Source organism: Ammospiza caudacuta, chromosome 22, assembly GCF_027887145.1.
Source record: "Ammospiza caudacuta isolate bAmmCau1 chromosome 22, bAmmCau1.pri, whole genome shotgun sequence".
Taxonomy (NCBI): domain Eukaryota; kingdom Metazoa; phylum Chordata; class Aves; order Passeriformes; family Passerellidae; genus Ammospiza; species Ammospiza caudacuta.
In genome coordinates, this window is record NC_080614.1 from 4,202,995 (window position 1) to 4,226,831 (window position 23,837).

The 23,837-nt window shown below is 51.2% G+C and overlaps 1 protein-coding gene across 1 annotated transcript in view; it reads right to left on the minus strand.

Annotated features, from left to right (window-relative positions):
• Positions 1–16,542: 16,542 nt before the first annotated feature.
• Positions 16,543–23,837, minus strand: part of ARHGEF10L (Rho guanine nucleotide exchange factor 10 like) — a 51,895-nt gene continuing 44,600 nt past the window's right edge. The window contains exons 24-27 of the mRNA XM_058818663.1: positions 21,129–21,271; positions 19,836–20,010; positions 18,492–18,614; positions 16,543–17,468 (exon numbers count right to left, since the gene is read on the minus strand). Coding sequence (XP_058674646.1) covers positions 16,978–17,468; positions 18,492–18,614; positions 19,836–20,010; positions 21,129–21,271 — 932 coding nt within the window. The 3' untranslated portion in view covers positions 16,543–16,977. The remainder of the gene's footprint in view (positions 17,469–18,491; positions 18,615–19,835; positions 20,011–21,128; positions 21,272–23,837) is intronic.

Below are 23,837 nucleotides of genomic sequence, written 5' to 3' on the forward strand. Positions count from 1 at the left end.
AAAACCTGGGAATTTATTCCTAAACCAGAGGCGATTTCGGCAGGAGGAGCTGACAGCGGCACCCGAGCCGGCAGAGGGAAGAGGGATTGTGGAATTGGGGAGGTTGGGAAGGATCTCCAAGGTTGTGGGATCCAACTGTGAACCCAGCACTGAACATCCACAGGGTGTGAACGCTTCCAGGGTTGGGAATTCCATCATTTCCTTGGGAAAAGAAGGAGAAGGAAGCACGGAGGTGGGCCAAGCCTTGCTGGGGGCTTTGGGAAGGAAAGGCCAAGTTGGGTTTTGGGAAGAATAAGGCCAAGTCAGGCTCTGGAAAGAAAAGGCCAAATTGAGCTTTAGGAAGACAGGGACAAGTGAGGCTTGAGGGAAAGAAAAACCAATTTGGGCTTTGGAAAGGAAAAACCAAGGGGGAATTTAGAAAGGAAGGAGTCGAGACAGGCTTTAGGAAGAAAGGGCCAAGTTGTGCTCTAGAAGGAAAAGGTGAAGTCAGGCTCTGGAAAGAAAAGGCCAAGTTGAGCTTTAGGAAGACAAGGCCAAGTGAGGCTTGAGGAAAGAAAAGGCCAATTTGGGCTTCAGAAAGAAAGAGCTGAGCTGGGTTAGGGAAAGAAAGACCCAAGTGGGGCTTTAGAAAGACATGGCCAAGTCGGGCTTTAGGAAGGAAAGGCTAAATCGGGTTCTGGAAAGAAAAGGCCAAGCTGGGCCCTGGAAAGGAAGAGCCAAACGGGGATTTAGAAAGGGAGAAACAGCCCAAGTGGGGCTTTGGGAAGGAAAGGCCAAGCCAGGCGTTGGAAAGGAAGAACCAAATGGGAATTTAGAAAGGAAGGAGTCAAGACAGGCTTTAGGAAGAAAGGGCCAAGCTGGGCTCTAGAAGGAAAAGGCCGAATTGGGCTGTAGGAAGGAGAAGGTCAAGTCGGACTCTGGAAAGAAAAGGCCAAGTTGGGCTTTAGGAGGAAAAGGTCAAGTTGGGCTTTGGAAAGGAAGAACCAAGCAGGAATATAGAAAGGAAGGAATCAGGACAGGCTTTAGGAAGAAAGGGCCAAGCTGGGCTCCAGAAGGAAAAGGCCAAGTTGGGCTTTAGGAAGGAGAAGGCCAAGTCAGGCTCTGGAAAGGAAGAGGCACATGGGGATTTAGAAAGGAAGAAAGAGCCAAGTTGGACTTTAGGAAGGAAAGGCCAAATTGGGCTCTGGGAAAAAAGGACAAGTCGGGCTTAGGAAGAAAGAGCCAAGCAGGGCTCAGGAATAAAAAAGGCCAAGTCAGGCTCTAGGAATGAAGAGCCGAGCCAGGCTTTAGCTCGTGCCGGGCTTTAGCCCGTGCTGGGCTGGGGTTAAATCTCTTTGTGAAGTAGAAACGCAAAGCCCCTCGGGTTTATGGCTTTTCTCGCCTTCCCTCCCCTTTCCCGCTCCAGCCTGTGGAATGCGGAGGAGGAGGCCGAGCGGGATCTCCCCGGGCCGGGCTGACAAGGGCAGGACAAATGAGAGCGTTTAGGCGCTAATTAGGCACTAATGACCCGCTCGGAGGTCTCGGGAAAGCAGCGCAGCCGGGCGGCAGCTCAGCAATTTGTCAGGTTCTCGCCAAGCCCGGGGGAAGCGAGGCCGAGTCATTGACCCCATTACGGACTCGGCCTCTTCCAGACAGCCGGCTGGGAATAAAAACCCGCTTTATTCCCGAGTTTTTTCCAAACAGAGCTCCTTGAGGCTCTCGGAGCAGAGCTAAGAGACTTTTCTGGGGTGCTCAAGGGTGCAGCGCTGCATTTGCTGAGCCACCGTGGGGAAAAAAAGGGGGTTTAGCCCTAATTTTCCAGCTTTTCTTCCCCCAGAAGAGCCTTTGGAAATATGAAAACCTCTTCCCGTCGCTATTTATAGAGGATATTTATAGACGAAAGGAATTGATTGTACTTTGGGGGGGAGAAAACCGCGATGCTGTCCAAGTTTCAGATTTAGACTCTGCCAAGCTCGTTCAATTTTAACGAGAGCTTTGGCGCTCAGCTGGGCTGGAGCGAAACCTCATCGTCCCTCTCTGCTCCGAGAGACCCCAAATCCGACCGGCAGGGCCTGGATGGGATCCCAGCCTCCCAGGAAGGAGCTGGATCCAAGCGGAGCCGCCCCGGGGTGGTTTTGGCAGGGAAAGACGTAAAGATGAAGCCCCACCGTGACAGGAGCAGACAGCTCCAGGCCTGGCACCAGCAGCACTTGGTTTCTGCTTCAGATCCAAGTCCAAGCTTTTCCTCCCTTCCGGTTGACTTCCTCCCTGCAGGCGCCAGCGGGATCCAGGCATTTCGCTGGAAAAGGATGGAAAAAAAGGCAAGAATTGGCTTTCCGGGCAGTGCTGGCGCCCAAGCAAAGGAGAAACCCAAGGTACGTTCACCTTCACCTTCACCTTCAGCAGCCAGGGTGGGGTTTGGATAATCCCAACTCATCCGTGACTGTCACGCTCCAAAGGAGGAAAGGGAGAGGTTTGAACAGAAGGGGGAGGAAGAGGACGTTGATTTGAGATAACAGCGCCCCAAAGGCTCGGATCTCATGGTAGGAATGCTCACAACCTGCTCCAGCACCAGGATCATGCCCACAGGCACCAAACCCTGGGAAAACTCATCCCTCTGCTGCCTTGTCCCACCCTGGGAGCTCCAGGGATAGCCTGGATTCGGCCATCAGGGATCATCAAAACCTTGTTAATTATCCTTTGGCTCTGTGGGCTGGGATCATCTCCCAGCTGTGATCATCTGCGGGCTGGAATCATCTGTGGGCTGAGCTCATCTGTGGGCCAGGATCATCTCTTGCCAGGTATCATCTCCTGGCTGGGATCATCTGTGGGCCAGGATCATCTCCTGGCTGGGATCATCTCCTGGCTGGGATCATCTGCGGGCCGGGATCATCTCCCAGTTGGGATCATCTGCAGGCTGGGATCATCTGTGGGTCAGGATCATCTCCTGGCTGGGATCATCTGCAGGCTGGGATTATCTCCCATCTGGGATCATCTGTGGACTGGGATCATCTGTGGGCCAAGATCATCTCCTGGTTGGGATCAGCTGGGATCATCTGCTGGCTGGGATCATCTATGGGCTGGGATCATCTCCAGCCTGGGATAATCTCCCAGCTGGGCTCATTTATGGGCTGGGATCATCTCCAGGCCGGGATCATCTCCCGGTGCCACCACAGGGCCTCCTCACGCCCTTAATGCGCTGTGACTTCCGCGGCTCCGGCGGCAGCTCCGCCGCAATCCTGGGATCGACGCCACCGATCCAGTCCCTGACCTGTCACGGAGCCTTAAAATCAGCCAGGGACGGCTCGGGGACACGGCAGCACCCGCGGAGTGTGGGAAGGATTCACGGAAGCGACAGCGCGGGAGCAGATCCCGGGGGAATGAGAGGAGTGGGGTGGGGAGCGCGCGGCAGATCCGTCGAAAAAGGGGAAAGGTGGGAAAGGCTCGATGCTGATAAATGATAAATTAATTAATTAAGAGAAGAACGAGGGGTTTGGTGTTGCTGTGGTTCAGCATGTCCTTGTCTCCAGCCTTTGCTTCCCATAAGGAAAATTCCCATGGTTTTTTTAGGATTATGAGCATTATGTGCAACAAAATCCCCCCCAACAAATCACAAAAAAAGGGAGAAGTGACCCAGCACATGATGGGGTGGGACCAGCCCTTATCCAGGGATTATTCCAAAAAAATTCAACATTTCACCCCAAATCTCCCCTTTCCCCAAAACTCTCTAAATCCAGGAAAAGCCATGAAGATCCCACTTGGAACAGGAGGAAAACGGCCTCAGTTGAGGCTTTACTTTTACTCTAGAGCTTCCCAAACTCAATAGGATTTATTTTTCCTGTTTTCCCAGCAAATACAACCAGGAAAGGAACAAAACCCATCCTAATCCCAGTTTGGGAGACACAGATGGAACAGAACCCATTCCAGCCAGGAAAATTCCCAGGATATTGTCCAGGAAGTGTCATTGACGATCTCAGGCTGGGATGGGGCCTGCATAACATTCCAGGAGCATCCCACTGGATAGTTGCCACCTCCCGATGCTTCAATCCCATTATTTGGTTTATTTCCAAATTATTTTTTCCCTTTTTTCCCTTCCCATAAACAAAATCCGAGGCTGAGCAGGAGAGGGAGATACCCAAGGTCATCCCGGAGCTTTTCCAAGGGCTGACACGGAATCGATGCTCCGGAGCTTTCTCCTGCTGTTCCATGCACCAACTCTGTCATTTTTTGGGGAAAAACGAGCTGGATTTCCCTCCAATCCCAATGGAGCCGTAACACTTCCATTATCCAGCTCCCAAATCCCTCCAACGATCCCATTAATTGCTCTTCCCTCCCTTTTCACAGGAGCTTTTCCACTCCGAGTTCATCCCATTACGGCTCCCAGCTCATCCCATTATGTCACTTCCCATTTTCCTCCCAGCCCATTAAAAGCTGGAATTAGGCTTTTAGTCCCAGTTCCAAATGGAACAACTCCATCGATTCCCTCGAATGTTCTACCCCTAAAAGGTTCCCAGAACGTGCTGGGAATGAGGCGTTTTCCTCCTTTCCAGCCCCACCCAAGACTTGTTCCCTATTCCTTGTGCAAAATTCCTTTTTTTTTTCCTTTAAAAAATTCCTTATTTCTTCACAAAATTATTTATTCCTGCTGCAGAATTCCCTATTCCCTCCACAAAATCCTTTATTCCCTCTGTAAACCCCCAGGAAAACCCCACTGAGGGGTTCCAGAATTCCTTATTCCCTCCACAAAAATTCCTTTTTCCCTCTGCAAATTTCCTTATTCCTTTCTAAAATTCCTTTTCCCTTTGCAGAATGCCTTACTCCCTCAACAAAAATTTCTTATTCCCTCTGCAAAAATTCCTTATTCCCTGCACAAAATTCCTTTTTCCCTTGTAAAATTCCTTTTTTCCTCTGCAAATTTCCTTATTCCTTTCCAAAATTCCTTTTTCCTTCACAGAATTCCTTGTTCCCTCAGCAAGAATTCCTTCTTCCCTCAGCAAATTTTTTTTCCTTGTAAAATTCCTTATTCCCTGAGCAAAATTCAATTTTCCTTTACAAAATTCCTCATTCCCTCTGCAAACCCCCAGGATAACCCCACAGAGGGGGTACAACACTACAAAAATTCCCATCTTTTCCCAAACTTGATGGTTTTGGAGGCCTTTTTCAAGCTTGGTGGCTCCAGCAGGGAGAAATTCCCAATTCCCAATCCCAAAAGATTCCCAAACATGCCGGACTGTGACATTTTCCTCCTTTCCTGCTCCATCCAAGTTGGAATTTCAATCAATTCCAGATTCCACTGAATTTTTGTTCCCTTTCCTCAGGAAAAGCTTGGCTGGGTCTCCCCCACCTTTGGGGTTTCCAGCACAGTGGGAAAAAAAATGAAGGAAAAAAGGCAGAATTTTGGGGTTTTCCCAAAAATTCCGGGCGTTTTGCAGCATTGTTGGTGCAATGCAGCACAAGGGACACGGAGCAATTCCTGCTTCCCAAATTAATGTCCTAATTCCAGGCCCTGCTAATTAAAGTCCTTCCCTGGCCAGAGGACGGAGGAAATGGAGCAGATCCCGAAATCCAGGACGCCGCTGGCACCGGGGCAACCCCAAAAAGGAGGTTGGGACGTCAAAGGTGCCCTCAGGGAGGCGTCCCCCATTCCAGAGGCTTGGAAAAGCTCCAGGGCCAGCTGGGATTTATGGAGCAGCTCAAGGAGAGGATGAAATCCCAGTGTGGAGGACGGGGAGGGCAGAAAACACAGCCCAATCCCAGTTAGGATCACTGGGATGGCACAAATCCCATCCCAATCCCATCCTGGAAAACAGGGATACCACAAATCCCATCCCAATCCCATCCTGGAAAACAGGGATACCACAAATCCCATGCCAATCCCATCCTGGAAAATAGGGATACCACAAATCCCATCCCAATCCCAGTTAGGGTCACTGGGATGGCACAAATCCCATCCCAATCCCAGTAAAACTCAAAAAAGAGGGAATTTGGGAATAAAAAAAGGGAAATTCCAAAAATAATAGGGAAATTTAAAAAAATAGGAATAAAAAGGGTGGGGGGGGGAAATTAGGGAAGGGAAAAAAAGGGGAATTCCTTAAATAATGGGGAAATTTTAAAAAGAAAGGAAAAAAAAAGGGGGGGGAATTGGAAAGATATAAAGGGAAATAAAAAAAATTATTAGCATTTTTAAAAATAAGGGGAAAAAGGAGGGGAATTGGGAAAATAAAGGGAAATTCCAAAAAAAACCCCAGGAAAATTTTAAAAAATAGGGAGAAAGGGGAGGAAATGGGAAAAAATAAAGGGAAATTCCAAAAATAATGGGGAAATTAAAAAAAAAATAGGGAAAAAAGGAGGGGAAATCAGAAAAAAATAAAGGGAAATTCCAAAAGTAATGGGGAAACTCCAAAATTTAAGGAAAAACTTGAAAATTTAAATGGAAACTGCCCAAAGCAGCTGCTTCCTGCAGGAAAAATCCTCTTTTTTTGGCTCCTCGGGGAAGGATTGGCAGCTCCTGCTGAGGTCAAAATTGGGCTTAAACCCAGTCCAGGCCGAGCTTGACTCCCTGTCCCCAGTTCCTGCTGCCAAATTTTTTCCTTTATTATTTTGGAAAAGGTTTGGGTTGAAAGGGTTTGGGGGCAACTCCAAATCTGAGCACCCTAAAAACCTCTGGATTATAAAAATCTCCCCGTGGTGAAAACTTTGGCATCTCAAAAATTCCTCTGGGATGAAGAAAAGCGTGAAAACACAGAATTCCCAGGGGATAAATGGATTTTTCTCATTTTCCCTCCTCTTGCAGAGCAGAATTTGCAATATTTTCCTGGAATGAAGGGAAGGGGCTCAGCAGAGCCTGGATTTTCCTGGACAAATTCAGAAGGAATTTTTTCCCCTTTTTCCCACACTGGCTCAGACTCTTGGGTGCAAATGGGAGAAAAATGGGAACAAATCGGTCGTGGTGTAAAACAAGGAGTGGGATTTCCTCCCTCAGCTCTTCCCTCCTCCCCACGTGGCTCCAAAATCCCAGATCCATCCCAAATCCAGGCATTTATTCCTTATTAATCACCGTGGAGATGTTTGAGTGCTTCTCTGGCTGGGATTCAGGGGGAATTTTTAGCTTTTGTGGGGCTTTTGGGAATCTGCAGGAGGGGTTTTTTATCCTTGGATGAGGAACAGGAGCATCGAGGATGGGGGAAATCCAGGGAGGATCTCAAGGGAGTCCTGGAGAAGGAAAGTCCTTGGAATGAGGAAATCCAGGGCAGGAATATTTGAATTATACATTGAGATTTAAATATGGATGGGAATAAATCCAGTGGGAAATAGGAGGGGGGAAAGGGGAGATAAAGGAAAGGGGGATAAAACCAAAATTTTTAGGGATGGGAGACCCCCCCCCCAAGTACCCAACACATCCCAAAATTCCTTCTTTTATCCCAATCCATTGGGATTTTAGCTCCATCTTGGAGCCTTCAAAAAAGAGAAATTCCTTTTTTGCCATTATTTTCTTATATTCCTTTTTCCCATTATTTGCATCTTTTCCTTTTCTCCCTTTCCCTGTAAGGTCCTGGTTCCCAAATTTTCCCAGAAAATGTGGGGAAAAGGCCCAGGAGCTGTTCCCAAATGAAGGGACAACACAGAGTAGAAAATCTCACCATTCCCTCTCTTTTTCCTCCCACAAAAGGGTTAATCCAGCTAAGAAAGGGAGATGGGAATAAAAACCCACTCGAGCCATTCCATCCCATCCCTCCTGGCGGATAAATGCGGGAAAATTACCCGGAGCAGCTCCATGACCCCGAGTTATTTCCAGGCAATTTCGGGGGATAACGGTGATTTATGGACAAGAACAAGGAAGGGCAAACGATCCCGGATCCTGGATTCTGGATCTTGGGTCTTGGGTCTTGGATTTTGGGTCCTGGATATTGGATCTTGGGTCCTGGATCTTGGATCTTAATTCCTGGATCTTGGGTCCTGGATCTTGGATCTTACATTTTAGATCTTGGATTTTGAATCTTGGATCCCAGATTGTGGATTTTGGATCCTGGGTCCTGGCAGGACACGGAGGAGCTGCCAGGCCTGGACCTGAGCCGCTCCTTCCACAGGAAATTCCAAACCTCTGGAATTATTCCCTCTGTTTAGAAGCCTGGTGGAAAAACCAAGCCTGGGCCGTGGAAGGGGGAATTGCTGGAATTTGAGGGGTTTGGAGCACTGGGAATGTGTTCCCATGGATTGATGCCCTGCTCAGCATTCCCTGAGCGTTCCTGGGATAGGGAGAAAATTGGGATTGGGGAGTCTGAGCTTCCATGTCCTGGGATGGAGGGATCTGGAGTATGGGACTCCAGACCCAATTCCCACTTTCCATAAAAATCAGCATTTATTTCAAATCCCTTTTCCTGAAGAACTGAAGATATCAGGGATTTTAATTTTTTCCCCATGGAAGACCCCACTGTATCTACACCCAGGGGAATGGGACAGGGAATATGGGAAGCCAAGAAAAACCTGGAATTTTGGAGCACTGCCCCCTCCCTTTTTCTGCTTTCTCCAAGTCCCTCACAGGGCCTCTCCTTTGGATGCTGGAATTCCCTCATCTTCCTATCCGAAGAATAATTTAATTAACTTGGAGAAACGTAATTAATTTTAATTGTGGGTGATAATTCATTGTTTCATGGGATATTAATAATTATATTTGGGAAATCCAAGTGCCTGGGAAGTGCTCTGGAACGTCCTAATTAACGGCTCGGATGGGAAGCGTTTAATTGGAAACGCTGGGAAATTGGTTCTGCTCCCCAGGGCCGGAATCCGTGACCTGAGGACATGGAAAAGGAGGAAGGGAGGCAGATTGAGATTCTCCCGCTGCTTCCCAAATCCCAAATCCACCTGGGCTGGGTAATGACACACCTGGATATTCATTTTTCCCGGGATTTTTGGCTCCCAGCCTGCTGGCCCCCAGGAATTTTGCAGGTGAGAAATGCTCTTTTTTCATGTTTTCCGTTGTTTTCGTAACCATCTCAAGTACCTGAATATCCCATTTCCATCAAGGAATTACAGATTTGGATTTCCAGCAGTCTCAGAAAGCCAGGAAAGGACCCCCTGTGGAAGTGTTTGCATTCCTGGAGTGGGATCAGCCCCGGGAAGGATTTGTCCTCTAATTGCTCCATCTGTGCCTCGGGAAGACGCGATCCCAGCCCGGACTTGGCTCCGGTTTTCCTGTTTCTCCTTCATTTTTCACCTGCCTGGGAGGAAACCTCGGCAATTTCAGGTCCTGATGTCCCCCTGATCCAGGACTGGGATGCTCAGACCCCCCAAATCCTGATGTCCTTTAATCCAGGATTTGGATACTGGGACAACTCCAGGTGCCAGTAATCCCCCAGGCCAGGATTGGGATGCTCAGAGCCCCCTGATCCAATGTCCTCCTTAAATCCCACTGTCCCCACTGTTCAGGACCTGGATTTTGGACAACCCAGATCCCAGAATCACCCCTCAGGCCGGGATTTTGATGCTTGTAGACTCCTGATCCAATGTTTCCTTGAATCCCAATGTTCCCGCAAATCTCAGTGTCCCCCCCAGTCCAGGACTTGGATGTTCAGATCCTTCAATCCCAATGTTCCCCCCCAATTCCAGGACAAGGATGCTCAGACCCCCATGTCACAGTGTCCCCCCTAAATCCCAATGTCCCCACAATCCAGGACTTGGATGTTTGGACAACCCAGATCCCAGAATCCCCCCACTCAGGCCGGGATTTCAATGCTTGGAGACTCCTGATCCAATGTTCCCCTGAATCCCAATGTTCCCTCAAATCTCAATGTCCGCCCCAGTCCAGGACTTGCACGTTCAGATCCCTCAATCCCAATGTTCCCCCCCAATTCCAGGACAAGGATGCTCAGCCCCCCATGTCCCAATGTCCTCCCTAAATCCCAATGTCCCCACAGTCCAGGGTTTGGATGTTTGGACATCCCAGAATCGCCCCTCAGGCTGGGATTTTGATGCTTGGAGACCCCTGATCCAATGTTCCCCTAAATCCCAATATTCCCTCAAATCCCAATGTTCCCGTAAATCTCAGTGTCCCCCCCCAGTCCAGGACTTGGATGTTCAGATCCCTCAATCCCAATGTTCCCCCCCAAATTCCAGGACAAGGATGCTCAGACCCCCATGTCACAGTGTCTCCCCTAAATCCCACTGTCCCCACAGTTCAGGACCTGGATTTTTGGACAATCCAGACTCCAGGATCCTCCCCCCAGGCTGGGATTTTGATGCTCAGACCCCCAACCAGGTCCCAATGTTCCTCCAAATCCCAATGTCCCCCTAAATCCCAGGACATGGAAGCTCAGACTCCCCAATCCCAATTTTCCCCCCATCCCAGGACATGGAAGCTCAGACTCCCCAATCCCAATTTTCCCCCCATCCCAGGACATGGATGCTCAGACCTAAACGTCTGAATTTTGGTGGCTCCACCTGCTGGAAGAGGCTCATGGACAGCTCCCAAATCCTCATTCCTGAGCAGGAGGGGTGGGAATGGTCCAAATCCTTGGAATACTGCAGGGATGGGGTTAAGGAAGGGGGAGAAACCCCTTAAAATCCAGTGATTCTGAAATAATGAGGGGGATTTTTTTCATTAGGGAATGGGAGAAAACTGGGAGCAGCTGGACACCAAAGGGACTTGAGGCTTGTCCTCAAGCTCCTTGAGGAATTCCAATATCCACGGTGGGGATTGATGGATCCGCCGGCATCCAGATGGGTTGAGTGATGCAGGACCAACCAGAGGCTCCCAACCCTTGGGAAGTCATCAAGGAAATCTGGGAATTGCCCCATAAACTCTTGGAGCCCGCAATAAAAAAAATTAAACACTGACGGCTCTGCTGCGTAAACACAACCAAGAAAACTGGGATTGGGAATGGGGAGAGGGAAATGATCCCACAATGCTTTTGTTTCTCTGGTTTTTCCCAGAAAACAGCACCAAGAAAGCCAGGAAAGGAGCGACGCCTTCCAGCCACATTCCAGACTCATCCAAGGACCGGTGGCTCCGTCTCCCGCAGGAGAAGGGCGAGGGGGGTTTATTTCAAATCCCTTTCCTGCCCTAATCCATGTGACACCAATCAGGGATCCGGCCCCTCGGGAATCAATGATTAATGGAGTTAAATTTAGCGGGAGCTTGCCGGAGTAAAATTAGGCGCCATGCATAAAACATCACAGCTCCTCGTTAGCACGGCTAATTACTCTAATGGGGGGCGCTCACGCGGGCCTGGAATTAGGGATGGACCTCCCGACCTCCTCCCAGCTGCCCAAATCCGTGGTGGAGCTGGGAAAGAGCCTGGCCTGGAGCCTTAATGAGAAGGTAATTAGCATACAATTAATGCTCAAGGGTGGGGGTGAAGAGGGGCTCGGACATCCCGGAGGTCCAGGGTGTCCTGGGATGGGTTTGTCCCACCCCCAGGGCTTGGGGGGCTGTGGTCCAACATTCCCAAGGGTTGGGAGGAGGGATTGGTGCAGCACATAGTCCCCAGTTTATCCCAATGGGGTGGTTGGGATTGACATTGTTGGGGGTTTCCTCCATTGTGGGTTTTCCATGGGGTCAAGCACCGTGATGGGCAGGGGTCTGGTCACCAATCCAGCATTCCCAAGGACTGGGATGAGGGTTTGGATCCCAATGGGGTGGTCTGGATTGACATCATTATGGGTTTCCTCCACTGTGGGTTTGCCATGGAGTCAGGCACTGTGATGGGCTGGGGTGTGGTCACCGATCCAGCATTCCCGAGGATTGGGATGAGGGTTTGGATCCCAATGGGGCGGTTGGGATTGACATTGTTGGGGGTTTCCTCCACTGTGGGTTTCCCATGGAGTCAGAAACCATGATGGGCTGGGGTCTGGTAATGGATCCAGCATTCCCAAGGATTGGGATGAGGGTTTGGATCCCAATGGGGTGTTTGGGATTGACATCAGTTATGGGTTTCCTCCACTGTGGGTTTGCCATGGGGTCAGGCACCATGATGGGCTGGTTTCTGGTCATGGATCCAGCATTCCCAAGGATTGGGATGAGGGTTTGGATCCCAATGGGCTGCTTGAGATTGATGTTGTTAAGGATTTCCTCCACTGTGGGTTTGCCATGGGGTCAGGCACCATGATGGGCTGGGGTCTGCAACATTCCCAAGGATTGGGATGAGGGTTTGTTGCAGCACCTGACTCCTTATCCCAATGGGATATTTGGGATCAGCATCACTATGGGTTTGCTATGGGGCCATCATCATTATAGGTTGGCTTTGGCCAGTGGCACGGCCATGATTCCAACATCCCCTTCCACCATGGCTGTAATTTCAACATCCCCCTTCCACCATGGCCATCATTCCAACACCCATGGCTCCAACATCCCATTCCACTGTGTCCATCATTCCAGCATCCATTATTCCAACATCCATCATTCCAACATGGCCACCATTCCACCATGGCCATCATTCCAATATCCATCATCCCAACATCCACCATTCCAACATGGCCACCATACCAACATTCAACATTCCAACATCCGCCATTCCACCATGGCCATCATTCCAACATGGCCACGATTCCACCATGGCCGCTATTCCAACACGGCCATCATTCCACCATGGCCATCATTCCAACACAGCCACCATTCCACCATGGCCATCATTGTAACATGGCCACCATTCCACCATGGCCATCATTCCAATACCCATCATCCCAACATCCACCATTCCAGCATTCATCATTCCAACATGGCCACCATTCCAACATCCCCTTCCAGAGTGACCATCATTCCAACATCCACCATTCCACCATGGCCACCATTCCAACATCCCCTTCCAGCACCGCCATCGCTTTTTCCTCAGCCCAGCTTCCCAAAATCCCTGGAATCCCACATCTCCTGGCCTTGCTGCTTCCTCATCATCTCCCAACCTCCTGGTCACTCACCAGCTCCAAGGGAAGCGATTCCAGAGCCCAAATTCGGAGGGAGAAGGAGGGGGAAGGCGAAGCCGTCAGCGTTTCCAAGTGGTTCCTTCAAACCCAGCGCAGGGAACACAAATCCAGCTGTAATTAATCCCATTATCTCGGGAAGAGGGAGCTGCAGAGCGCTGAGAGGGTTGTCAAAAACCAGGAATCCGGCCGGGATAAGCCTCTGGGGGAGTTTAAGCTTGGACAGGCACTGGCTCTAAGCTGGTTTTGGGGGAGATGGGAGTGACAGGGAAATAAAGACGGGAGGACTCCAGCCTGGAGCAGGAAAATCCAGGGATGATTAATCCACCTCCCTTTTCCTTAAGGAATGAGACAAATATAACCCAAAAACGCCTCAGCAGCAGCTCCGTTGAATTCCCTGCAAAGCCCAAGCCAGCGGGCAGGAGTAGGATGGAATGTGGGATGTCCAATGGAATGTGGGATGTCCCACGGAATGCGGGATGTCCCATGGAACGTGGGATGTCCAATGGAATGTGGGATAGCCAATGGAATGTGGGATGTCCCACAGAATGCGGGATGTCCGATGGAATGTGGGATGTCTGTCTCCCACCCAAGGATCCACATCCTGCCCTGTGGAGCTGCTCCACATCCAAAAGATCCTTCAGGAGAGGCATTCTGGGGCAGGAAAGGCTTTTCCAGTGAGCTCAGGGGATGAGGTTGGACTCCAGAGCCGGAGCAGGATCTGGAATGTTCCCAGCTCCCTCAGCTTCTCCCCTTGGCACCCTTTGCTGGCAGAGCCCAATTCCCAGGAAGAGCAGGGAACAATGATCCCTGATTGAGGCAGCTGCCTCGGATCCGGAAACTTGAAAAACTCTTCCCAGCAGCTCCAGATCCCAGGAACAAAACTTGGAGCGTTCCATGTCCATCTTTTCCATCTCCAGTTCCCGTCAGACTGGAGTGTCCCATGTCCATCTTTCCCATCCCCAGTCCTCACCACACCTGGAATGTTCCATGTCCATCTTTCCCATTCCCAGTTCCCACCACACCCAGAGCAATCCATGTCGATCTTTTCCATTCCCAGTTCCCATCAGACCGGAATGTTCCATATCCATCTTTCCCATCCCCAATTCCCACCACACCTGGAATATTCCATGTCCATCTTTTCTATTCCCAGTTCCCACCAGCACACGGATGGAGCCAGAGAGGAGTTCACATGGAAGTGCTTCCTTGGGAAGAGCAGCCAGGAGGAAAATCCTTGGAATTTCCTCTGCATCCCAGGAGAGCATGGAGAACTGGGGTGAGTTGGGATGAGCGGGACAGGGATCTGCTCAGCAGGGATTGGAAAATCTGGGAAGGGCAAATCCTGCTCAAGGAAGGGGAAAGACTTATCCGAGGGCAAAATACTCCTGGATTTCTTCCCTGAAACTGTCTCTGCTCCCTAGGAACTCATACTGGAAATCCTGGGAAGGTTTTCCAAAGGGGATGAGCCTCCACGAGTCTCAGACACTCCAGTTTCCAACCTCTCCTTGTATGGAAGCTACACAAACTCTTTCATAACCCACCTTAGGGGTGAAATATTCCTGGATTTCTCCCCTAGAATTGGCTCTGCTCCCTATTTACCCATACTGGAAATCCAGGGAAGGTCTTCCAAACGGGATGAGCCCCCGTGAGTCTCAGATTCCAGCCCCTCCTTACACGGAAGGCAGGGAAGGCTCTGCCCACCTTGGGGGTGAAATATTTCTGGATTTCTCCTCTCAAATTGGCTTTGCTTCTGTGAAGCCACACTGGAAATCCCGGGAAGTTTTTCCAAAGGGGATGAGCCCCCACAAGTCATGGACACTCCAACCCCTCCATGCATGGCAAATATGGAATTACCCCTCCTTGCATGGAACACCCAGAAGCTCTGCCCACCTTGGGGGTGAAATATTCCTGGATTTTTCCCCTAGAATTGGCTCTGCTCCCTATTTATCCACACTGGAAATCCAGGAAACATTTTCCAAATGGGATGAGCCCCCAGAGTTGCAGATTCCACTCCCTCCTTGCATGGAAGGCAGGGAAGGCTCTGCCCACATTTGGGGTGAAATATTCCTGGATTTCTCCCCTAGAATTGGCTCTGCTCCCTATTTACCCATACTGGAAATCCTGGGAAGGTTTTCCGAAGGGGATGAGCGCTCACAAGTCATGGACATTCCAACCTCTCCATGCATGGGAAGTATGGAATTACCCCTCCTTGCAGGAAATACCAAGAAGTTCTGCCCACCTTAGGGGTGAAATATTCCTGGATTTCTCCCCTAGAATTTGCTCTGCTCTCAATCTACCCACATTGAAATCCTGGGAAGTTTTTCCAAACAAGATGAGCCCTCACGAGTCCCATTTCCAAGCCCTCATCCCACGGAATTCCCAGGAGCCGCTGCCGCCTGCAGAGCTCGTCAATCAGCCCCGAATGCAGCCAGCGTTGATTATTTTTAGCCGGGGCCGCTGCGGTGTTTGTGCGCAGGAATCAGACCATGAAATCCCTGGATCCGGAGCATTCCCAGCTCTCCGGCGCCCGGAGCAGCTGAGCCGTGCCGGGATGAGGCATCCAAAGCCTCCGAGTGTCACTCGATGCCACCTGATGTCCCCAAGGCGGGCGGCGCAGCTGGTGCCGGACACGGGAGCCCCGGGGCAGGCAGGAGTGGAGCCTGCCCTGGAATCAACCCCTGACCCCAATTCCCAGCCTGGAATGGGAAATGTGGGAAAAGCAGCGCTGGCCTCGGACAATCCGGCTCGGTGCCCGGCTCAGAGGGAGCGGGAGCAGCAAATCCACTTTTTTTGGGATCATTTTGGCCCCTGGAGCTGGATCGGCCCCATGGGGGCAGCGGCTGCTCCCTGGATTCCAAGGATGCAGTGAGGGCTGGGACAAGGAGAGGGGAATATCCCTGAGAGGGTTGGGATGAAGATGGAATATCCCTGAGAGGGCTGGGATGAGGATGGAATATCCCTGAGAGGGTTGGGATGAGGTTGGAGGGAATATTCCTGAGAGGGTTGGGATGAAGACGGAATATCCCTGAAATGGTTGGGATGAGGATGAAGGGAACATCCCTGAGAGGGTTGGGATGAGGATGGAGAATCCCTGAGAGGGCTGGGATGAGGAGGGAATGTCCCTGAGAGGGTTGGGATGAGGAGGGAATATCCCTGAGGGGGTTGGGATGAAGATGGAATATCCATCAGCATTTCCCATTCCAGGGCTTGGGAATATCCATCCCATCACTGGGATGCTCCCATGGAATTCCTGGTACAGGCAGGAATGGATCCAGTCCCGGGATGAGTTCCCAACTCCCTGGGCTGGGATTTTTCTGGTGCTGATGGAGAGGGCAGAAGTAGAGGAACAAGGGATGGATTTTCCCTCCATCCCACCCCATTCCCAGTGGGAAAAGAGGAAATTTTGGGCATTTTTACCTGATTTTTAGGATGTGCAGCTCCAGGGCGGTGCATCAGAAACCCAGAATTCCAGGATGGAATCATCTGGAAGCTCATCCCATTGCACTGGAAACCTGCATTCCCAGGCTGCTCCAAGCCCTATCCTGGAGCATTCCCAGGGAAGCAGAACCCTTGGAATGCTGCTCCCAAATCCCAGAAAAGCCCCGAATCCACAAACCAAGGAAAACACGGCCATTCCTATGGGATTTATTTCCTCGCTCCCCCTGTTTTCCTTTCCTTGGGAAGCCGAGCGGGCTCGGCTCCCAAATCCAGGGGATTCCAGTACGGAAGATCCTCAAATTCCCAGTTGGGAACAGGAGTGGATATTGCAGCTGAAGCCGCTTTTTCGGGAGCTGCTCCCGCTCTTCCCGGCATTCCCGATATATACAGATTCCTTCTTTTTACAGGTAATAATTTACATCCTATTTATAATCCAGGGATTTCTATCTCTAGGGATTACCCACACACACACACACACACACACACGCAGGGAAACCGGGAACACCCCGCCACTCCCAACTCCAGATCCGCTGGATCTGCTGGAGAATCCCGCGTTTTTCCCAGTTTTTTTCCTCGCAGCGGCTCGAGCGCCGATCCCGGGAATTCGGGGGACTCCTGAGGTAGGAAATTCGGGAATTCCGGGCGGGCTCAGAGTGCCAGCGGGAGCTGCCAGATGAGCAGGGAGCTGTCGGCGGCTCCGGAGCGGCGCGTGGATTCCGCACGGAAATCCCGGTACCCGCGGCCTCCGGAGACGATGGCCACGGAGGAGATTTCCTTGCGGGAAGAATCCCGGGAGCACGGCCGGCTCCGCACCCACACGTCGGGATCGTCGGCCAGCTCGTAGATGGATCCGTCCTCCTCGGCGTGTCCCGGCGTTCCCGGCGTTCCTGGTGCTGCTTCCCGCACGGAGAGCAGCTGGCCGGGCAGGTGGGATGTGGAGCGCAGCCGGTATTGTAACAAAATCCCTTTTTTCCGCATTTCCCGCGGCTGGAGCCCCTCGGGATCCGGGGATTTCTCCTCCTCAGCCTCGTCGGGCTCGTCCTGCTCGGCCCGGAGGGCGTCGGGGGCCAAAGTGCTCAGAGCCAGCGCCAGGAACTGCACGGGGCCGGCGTGGCCATTCAGGGACACCATCCCCTTCCCTGGAAAACAGCGGGATCAAGATGGGAAAGGGGAACAGTGGGATGGGAACAGAAACAGCGGGATCGGGATGGGAATGAGTCTGGGAATGGGCCAGAAATGGGCTGGGAACAGAAACAGCAGGATGAGAACAGAAACAGTGGGATTGGGATGGGACTGAGTCTGGGAATGGGCCAGAAATGGGCTGGGAACAGAAACAGTGGGATGGAACAGAAACAGTGGGATCAGGATGGGAACGGGAATGGAAAGAGAAGGATGGGAACAGAAACAGTGGGATTGAGATGGGAATGAGTCTGGGAATGGGCCAGAAATGGGCTGGGAACAGAAACAGCAGGATAGGAACAGAAATAGTGGGATTGGGATGGGAATGAGACTGGGAATGGGAACAGAAACAGCAGGATGGGAACAGAAACAGCCAAGGAATGGGCTAGGAATAGGAACGGCGAGATTGGGATGGGAATGAGCTGGGAATAAGGTGGGAATGGTTGGGAATGGGCTGTGAATGGAAACAATGGGATTGGGATGGGAACAAGCTGGGAATGAGCTGGAAATGGGCTGGGAACGGGCTGGGAATAGGCTGGGAGCAGGCTGGGAATGGCACTGTGTTTAGGGAATGGCATTGTTTTCCGGGAATGATGCTGGTTTTTGGGAATGGGCACTCTTTTTTGGGAATAGCACTGGTTTTTGGGAACAAAGCCATTTTTTGGGAACAACGCTGGTTTTTGGGAATGGGCACTGTTTTTTGGGAATAGCACTGGTTTTTGGGAACAAAGCCATTTTTTGGGAACAACGCTGGTTTTTGGGAATGGTGCTGTTTTTTGGGAACAACGCCAGGTTTTGGGAACAATGCTGGTTTTTAGGAATGGCACTACTTTTTGGGAATGGGCACTGTCTTTTGGGAATGGCGATGCTTTTTGGGAATAAAGCCATTTTTTTGGAATGGTGTTGTCTTTTGGGAACAGCACCATTTCTCCGGGATTGGTGCTGTTTCTCCAGGAACGTCGCTGCTTTCCCAGGAAGCTCACCAGTGATTTTCGGGATGCCCTCCAGGCGCGGCACGGGCAGCAGGACGATGATTCCCAGATCCGTCCCCACCCAGAGCGAGCCCTGGCACAGCAGGAGGCTGGTGACACGCACGAGCTTCTGCCCTGCAGCAGGAAAAGCCGGGAAAAAGCGGGATCAGTAAGAATCCCCAGATCCTGACTGGCCATGAGGTTTCCATAGGGATCGGTCTCAGGAAGATCCCAGCAGATCCATACCCAGAGGGGAGTGCTGGGAATAGAAAGGAATCAAGAGAGGAAAAAGAAGAAGTGGGAGAAAAGCAAGATTCCAACAGGAAATGAGGATTTCATGGGAAGGAGTTAGCGGGAGTTGGGAAAGCGATAAATCCAGGGAAAGTGAGAAATTCGGGGAAAGAGAGAAATCCAGGGAAAGATGAATCCAAGGAAAGTGATAAATCCAGGGAAAGGTTAACTCAGGGAAAGAGAGAAATCCAGGGAAAGACAAATCCAAGGAACGTGATCAATTCGGAGAAATCGATAAATCCACAGCGCTGTGGCTCATGGAGGAGCTGCCACATTCCAGAGGGTTTGGGAGCAGGAGTTCAAATGGATTTAATCCCAACACTCCTGCCCAGGAATGCAGGGATGGGAGAGATATCGGGAGATAGGAGACCAGGATATGCCGGGAAAAAGAGGGAAAAATCAGGGAATTACATGAGTCTGGTGCTCAGAACTAATGAAGGGATTATGGAGCTGTGGAGTGGGAATGAGGCTGGATAACCCAGAGAGAGAGTGGGAATGAGGCTGGATAACCAGGAGTGGGAATGAGGCTGGGATAACCTGGAGTGGGACAGGGATGGGGGACACGGATGGGATCGCTGGACAAAGTTGGGATCCAGGGGTGGGATCACGGAACAAATTTGGGATCCAGGGAAGGGATCAGGGCATGAAGTTGGGATCCAGGGATGGGATCCTGGGACACAATTCCTGCCCAGCTCCATCCCTGCCCTGCTCCTTGGGAAAGCCGCAGATCCTGGTGGGACCCTCTAAGGTGCCCCATTCCCTGATTCCCCTTGGATCTTTTAATTAATCCCCCTCATTAGCTGTTAATTAGTATCCCACTGAGCAGCAGGAAGGTCCCATTCCCTAATTCCCTATGGATTCATAAATTAATTCCCACCCCTCGCTAGTGCTGACTGGGCTCTCACTGGGCAGCAGGGAGGTCCCACTTCTTGATTCCTCATGGATCTATTAATTAATTACCCTAATCAATCATTAACTGCTCACCGGGCAGCAGCAGGGTGGTCCCATTCCCCGATTCCCCCTGCATCATTAATTAACGACCCTAATTAAGGGTTAATTGCTCACCGGGCAGCAGCAGGGTGGTCCTGGTGGCCACGTTGATCTCCTGGAGGTGCTCCTGGGTCTCGGTGTGGAACAGGCGGATGGAGGAGCCCTCGGCAAAGGCCATCCAGACCCCGCTGCCCGCCCGCACCATCAGCGTCACCGCCGCCGCAGGGTCGGGGTGCGCCTCGAAACAGTGCTGGGGGTTCCCAACATTCCCAGGATTACTGACATTCCCAGAATTCCCACAATTCTTACAATTCCCACAATCCCCAGGAACAGGCGGATGGAGGCCATCCAGATCCCACTGACCATTTGCACCATCAGCATGATGGCCACTGAGCGGCTGGGGTGTGCCTCAAAATGGTACTGGGGGATCCCCCCAACATTCCTGGTATTACCAATATTCCCGACATTCCCGGATTTCCCAGAATTCCTGCTCTGGGAGCACAGTGCTCCACCAGGAATTCAGCTCCCAGCCCCCCCTGCCAGAATCCAGCCCCACTCCAAGCTCCTTCCAGGGCTTTTTCCTATTCCTCTTCCCCATCCCCTTCCCATTCCCACTGTTCCCCTGTTCCTGTTCCCATTCCCATTCCCACTCCCATTCTTCTTCCTCTTCCTGTTCCCATTTCCATACCCATTCCTGATCCCATCCTCGTTCCCATTCCCACTCCCATTCCCATTCCCAATCCCATTCCCAATCCCATTCCTGTTTCTATTTCCATTCCCACACCCATTCCCTTCTTCTTCCTCTTCCTCTTCTCATTCCTGTTCCCGTTTCCATTCCTATTCCTACTCCCATTCCTGTTCCTGCTCCCATTCCTGTTCTCACTCCCACTCCCATTCTTCTTCCTCTTCCTGTTCCTATTCCCATACCCACTCCTGATCCCATTCCCGTTCCCATTCCTGTTTCCACTCCCATTCCCATTCCCGCTCCCATTCCCATTCTTCTTCCTGTTCCTGTTCTCATTCCCGTTCCCATTTTCATTCCCACTTCCATTCTTGTTCCCATCCCCACTCCCATCCCTATCCCCATTCCCAATCCGGTTCCTGCTCCTGCTCCCATTCCCATCCCCATTCCCGATCCCGTTCCCATTGTTCCCGCTACCATCCCTATCCCTATCCCCATTCCCATCCCCATTCCTGATCCCGTTCCCATTGTTCCCGCTACCATCCCTATCCCTATCCCCATTCCCACTCCCATTCCCATTCCCATTCCCATTCCCATTCCCATTCCCATTCCCATTCCTGCTCCCATCCTCATTCCCATTCCCGCTCCCATCCCCATCCCCATTCCCGTTCCCGCCGTTCCCGTACCTGGTTCTGCAGCTCGGGTGTTCCCAGGACGCTGACGAGGTTCTGGGAGCTAGCCCAGAGTGACTCCTCCAGCACCAGCAGCGCCCGCACGGGGCCCGGCCCCACCTGGAGCACCCGCACCGAGTCCGCGTCCCACAGACCCTCTGGGAACGGGATCAGCGGGAATGGGGTCAGGAACGGGGTCAGGGATGGGCCCGGCCCCACCTGCAGCACCTGCATGGAGCCCGCGTCCCACAAACCCTCTGGGAATGGGATCAGCAGGAATGGGGTCAGGAATGGGGTCAGGAATGGGCCCCGACCCCACCCGGAGCATCTGCACTGAGCCCGCGTCCCACAAACCCTCTGGGAATGGGATCAGCGGGAATGGGGTCAGGAATGGGCCCCAATCCCACCCGGAGCATCCACAACAAGCCTGTGTCCCTTAAACCCTCTGGGAACGGGATCAGCGGGAATGGGGTCAGGAACGGGGTCAGCAATGGGCTCTGACCCCACCCAGGGCATCCACACTGTGCCCACGTCCCACAAACCCTCTGGGAATGGGATCACCGGGAATGGGGTCAGGGAATGGGATAACAGGGAACAGGAAAACATGGAACAGGATAACATCAACAGAATAACAGGGAATGGGATAATGTGAGATGGGATAACGGAATGGGATAACAGAATGGGATAATGTGGAATGGGATAAGGGAATGGGATAATGTGGAATGGGATAAGGGAATGGGATAGCAGAATGGGATAATGTGGAATGGGATAACGGAATGGGATAGCAGAATGGGATAATGTGGAATGGGATAACGGAATGGGATAACAGAATGGGATAATGCGGAATGGGATAACAGGGAATGGGATAATGGAATGGGATACCAGGGAACGGGAAACAGGATAACAACAGGGAACAGGATAACGGGGATGAGGATAAAAGGGAACGGGATAACAGGAAAAACACAGAACACTCAGCACACATGGAACAGGGTAAGGGAAAACAGGGAATGCTGAGCACACATGGAATGGGATAACAGGGAATGGGATAACATGAGATAGGATAAGGTCAACAGAATAAGAGGGAATGGGATAACATGAGATGGGATAACGGAACGGGATAACAGGAAATGGGGTGACGGACAATGGGATAACTACAGGGCACGGGATAACAGGGATTGGGATAAAAGGGAACAGGGTAACAGGAAAAACACAGAATGCTCAGCACACACGGAACAGGGTAACAGAAACAGGGAATGTTGAATGTATGGAATGGGATAACAGGGAAAACAGGGAATGCTGAGCACACATGGAATGTGATAACAGGGAGAAGGGAAAACAGGGAACTCTGGCACAGCCGGGAAGCTCCAGGTGCAGCTGAGCTCCCCCCAGGGGTCACCAGGAGGGTCATTCCCACTTCCCAACATTCCCAAAATTCCCTTTTCCCACTGCACACGGCACTGGAGCAGGGAAGGAGCGGCCACCTCCACCCTGAGGGCTCCTTGCAGAAGCCCAAATTCCATTTTTTTAAACGGATTCACTCCACTCCAGGCCCAATCCCGAGGATCTGGAAGCAGCTGGATCAGGATGAATCCACAGCCAGAGGCTCCGATCCATCATCACTTTCCCTCTTTTTATTCCCAATCAATGTTTTTGTATCCAAACCCTCACATCCCAGGAACTTGGAGCCTTTGGATGCTCCAAGCCCTGCTCCCAGCATATCCCAATTTCCAGGGAAAAGGAGCAATTCCGGGGAAGCTCATTTTTCCCAAAAAAATCGGGATGAGGTTAAGAACTCCCCCCTGTGGCTGCTGTTTAATCAAATAAAATTAATTAAATCCCTTTAATTGGCTCCCAGCGTTGCCATTATTTGGGAAAGGGGATGGGCACAATCCCAAAAATCCCTGTTTGGGGGGATTGGGTGGCTCAGGATTCAAACAGGTGCTGCTTCCTGCAGCTTTTCCTGGAGAAAATCTGGAATTGTGTCCAAAAATTCCGCCAGATTCCCGGCTCTCCCCAACCCCCTAGTGATGAAAACAGGGAATTTCCCAACCCAGGAATTCCTGCAGAATAGGGATCACAGCAGGATGGGACCTCAGCCTGAGCCAAATCCCAGGAAAATGACCCCAAAATCCAGGGAATAAAGGGAATTTTCCACCTGGGGGAGGTGGTGGGGACCAATGCCATTTCCAGCCCTAACACTGGGAATTTTGGGAAGGCAAAAATTCCCATTCCTTGTGATCCCACCCTGGATCTTGCAGCAGCCCCTCTCCAGGACCATTTCCCCAAGGTTTTCCCCCAAAATTAGTCTGGATCCACCATGGGAAAATGGGATTTTCCTGCTCTGGGGCTGCCAAGGGAAGGGGAAAATATTGGGAAAACAAAGGAAAAATGGGGATTTATCCAAAATGGGAAATCCTAAATGGGGATTTACCCTAAATGGGATGTCCTAAGTGGGGATTTATCCCAATCCCAACAGGATATCCTAAATATTGATCCTAAATATGAATTCACCCCCATGGGATATTCTCCTAAATGGGGATTTATTCTAAAAAGGGATTTATCCTGATGGGATATCCTAAATATGGATCCTAAATAGGAATTGATCCCAATGGAATATCCTAAATGGGGATTTATCCTAAACAGGGATTTATCCCAATCCCGACAGGATACCCCAAACAGGGATTGATCCCAATCCCAACAGGATATCCCAAACGGGGATTCATC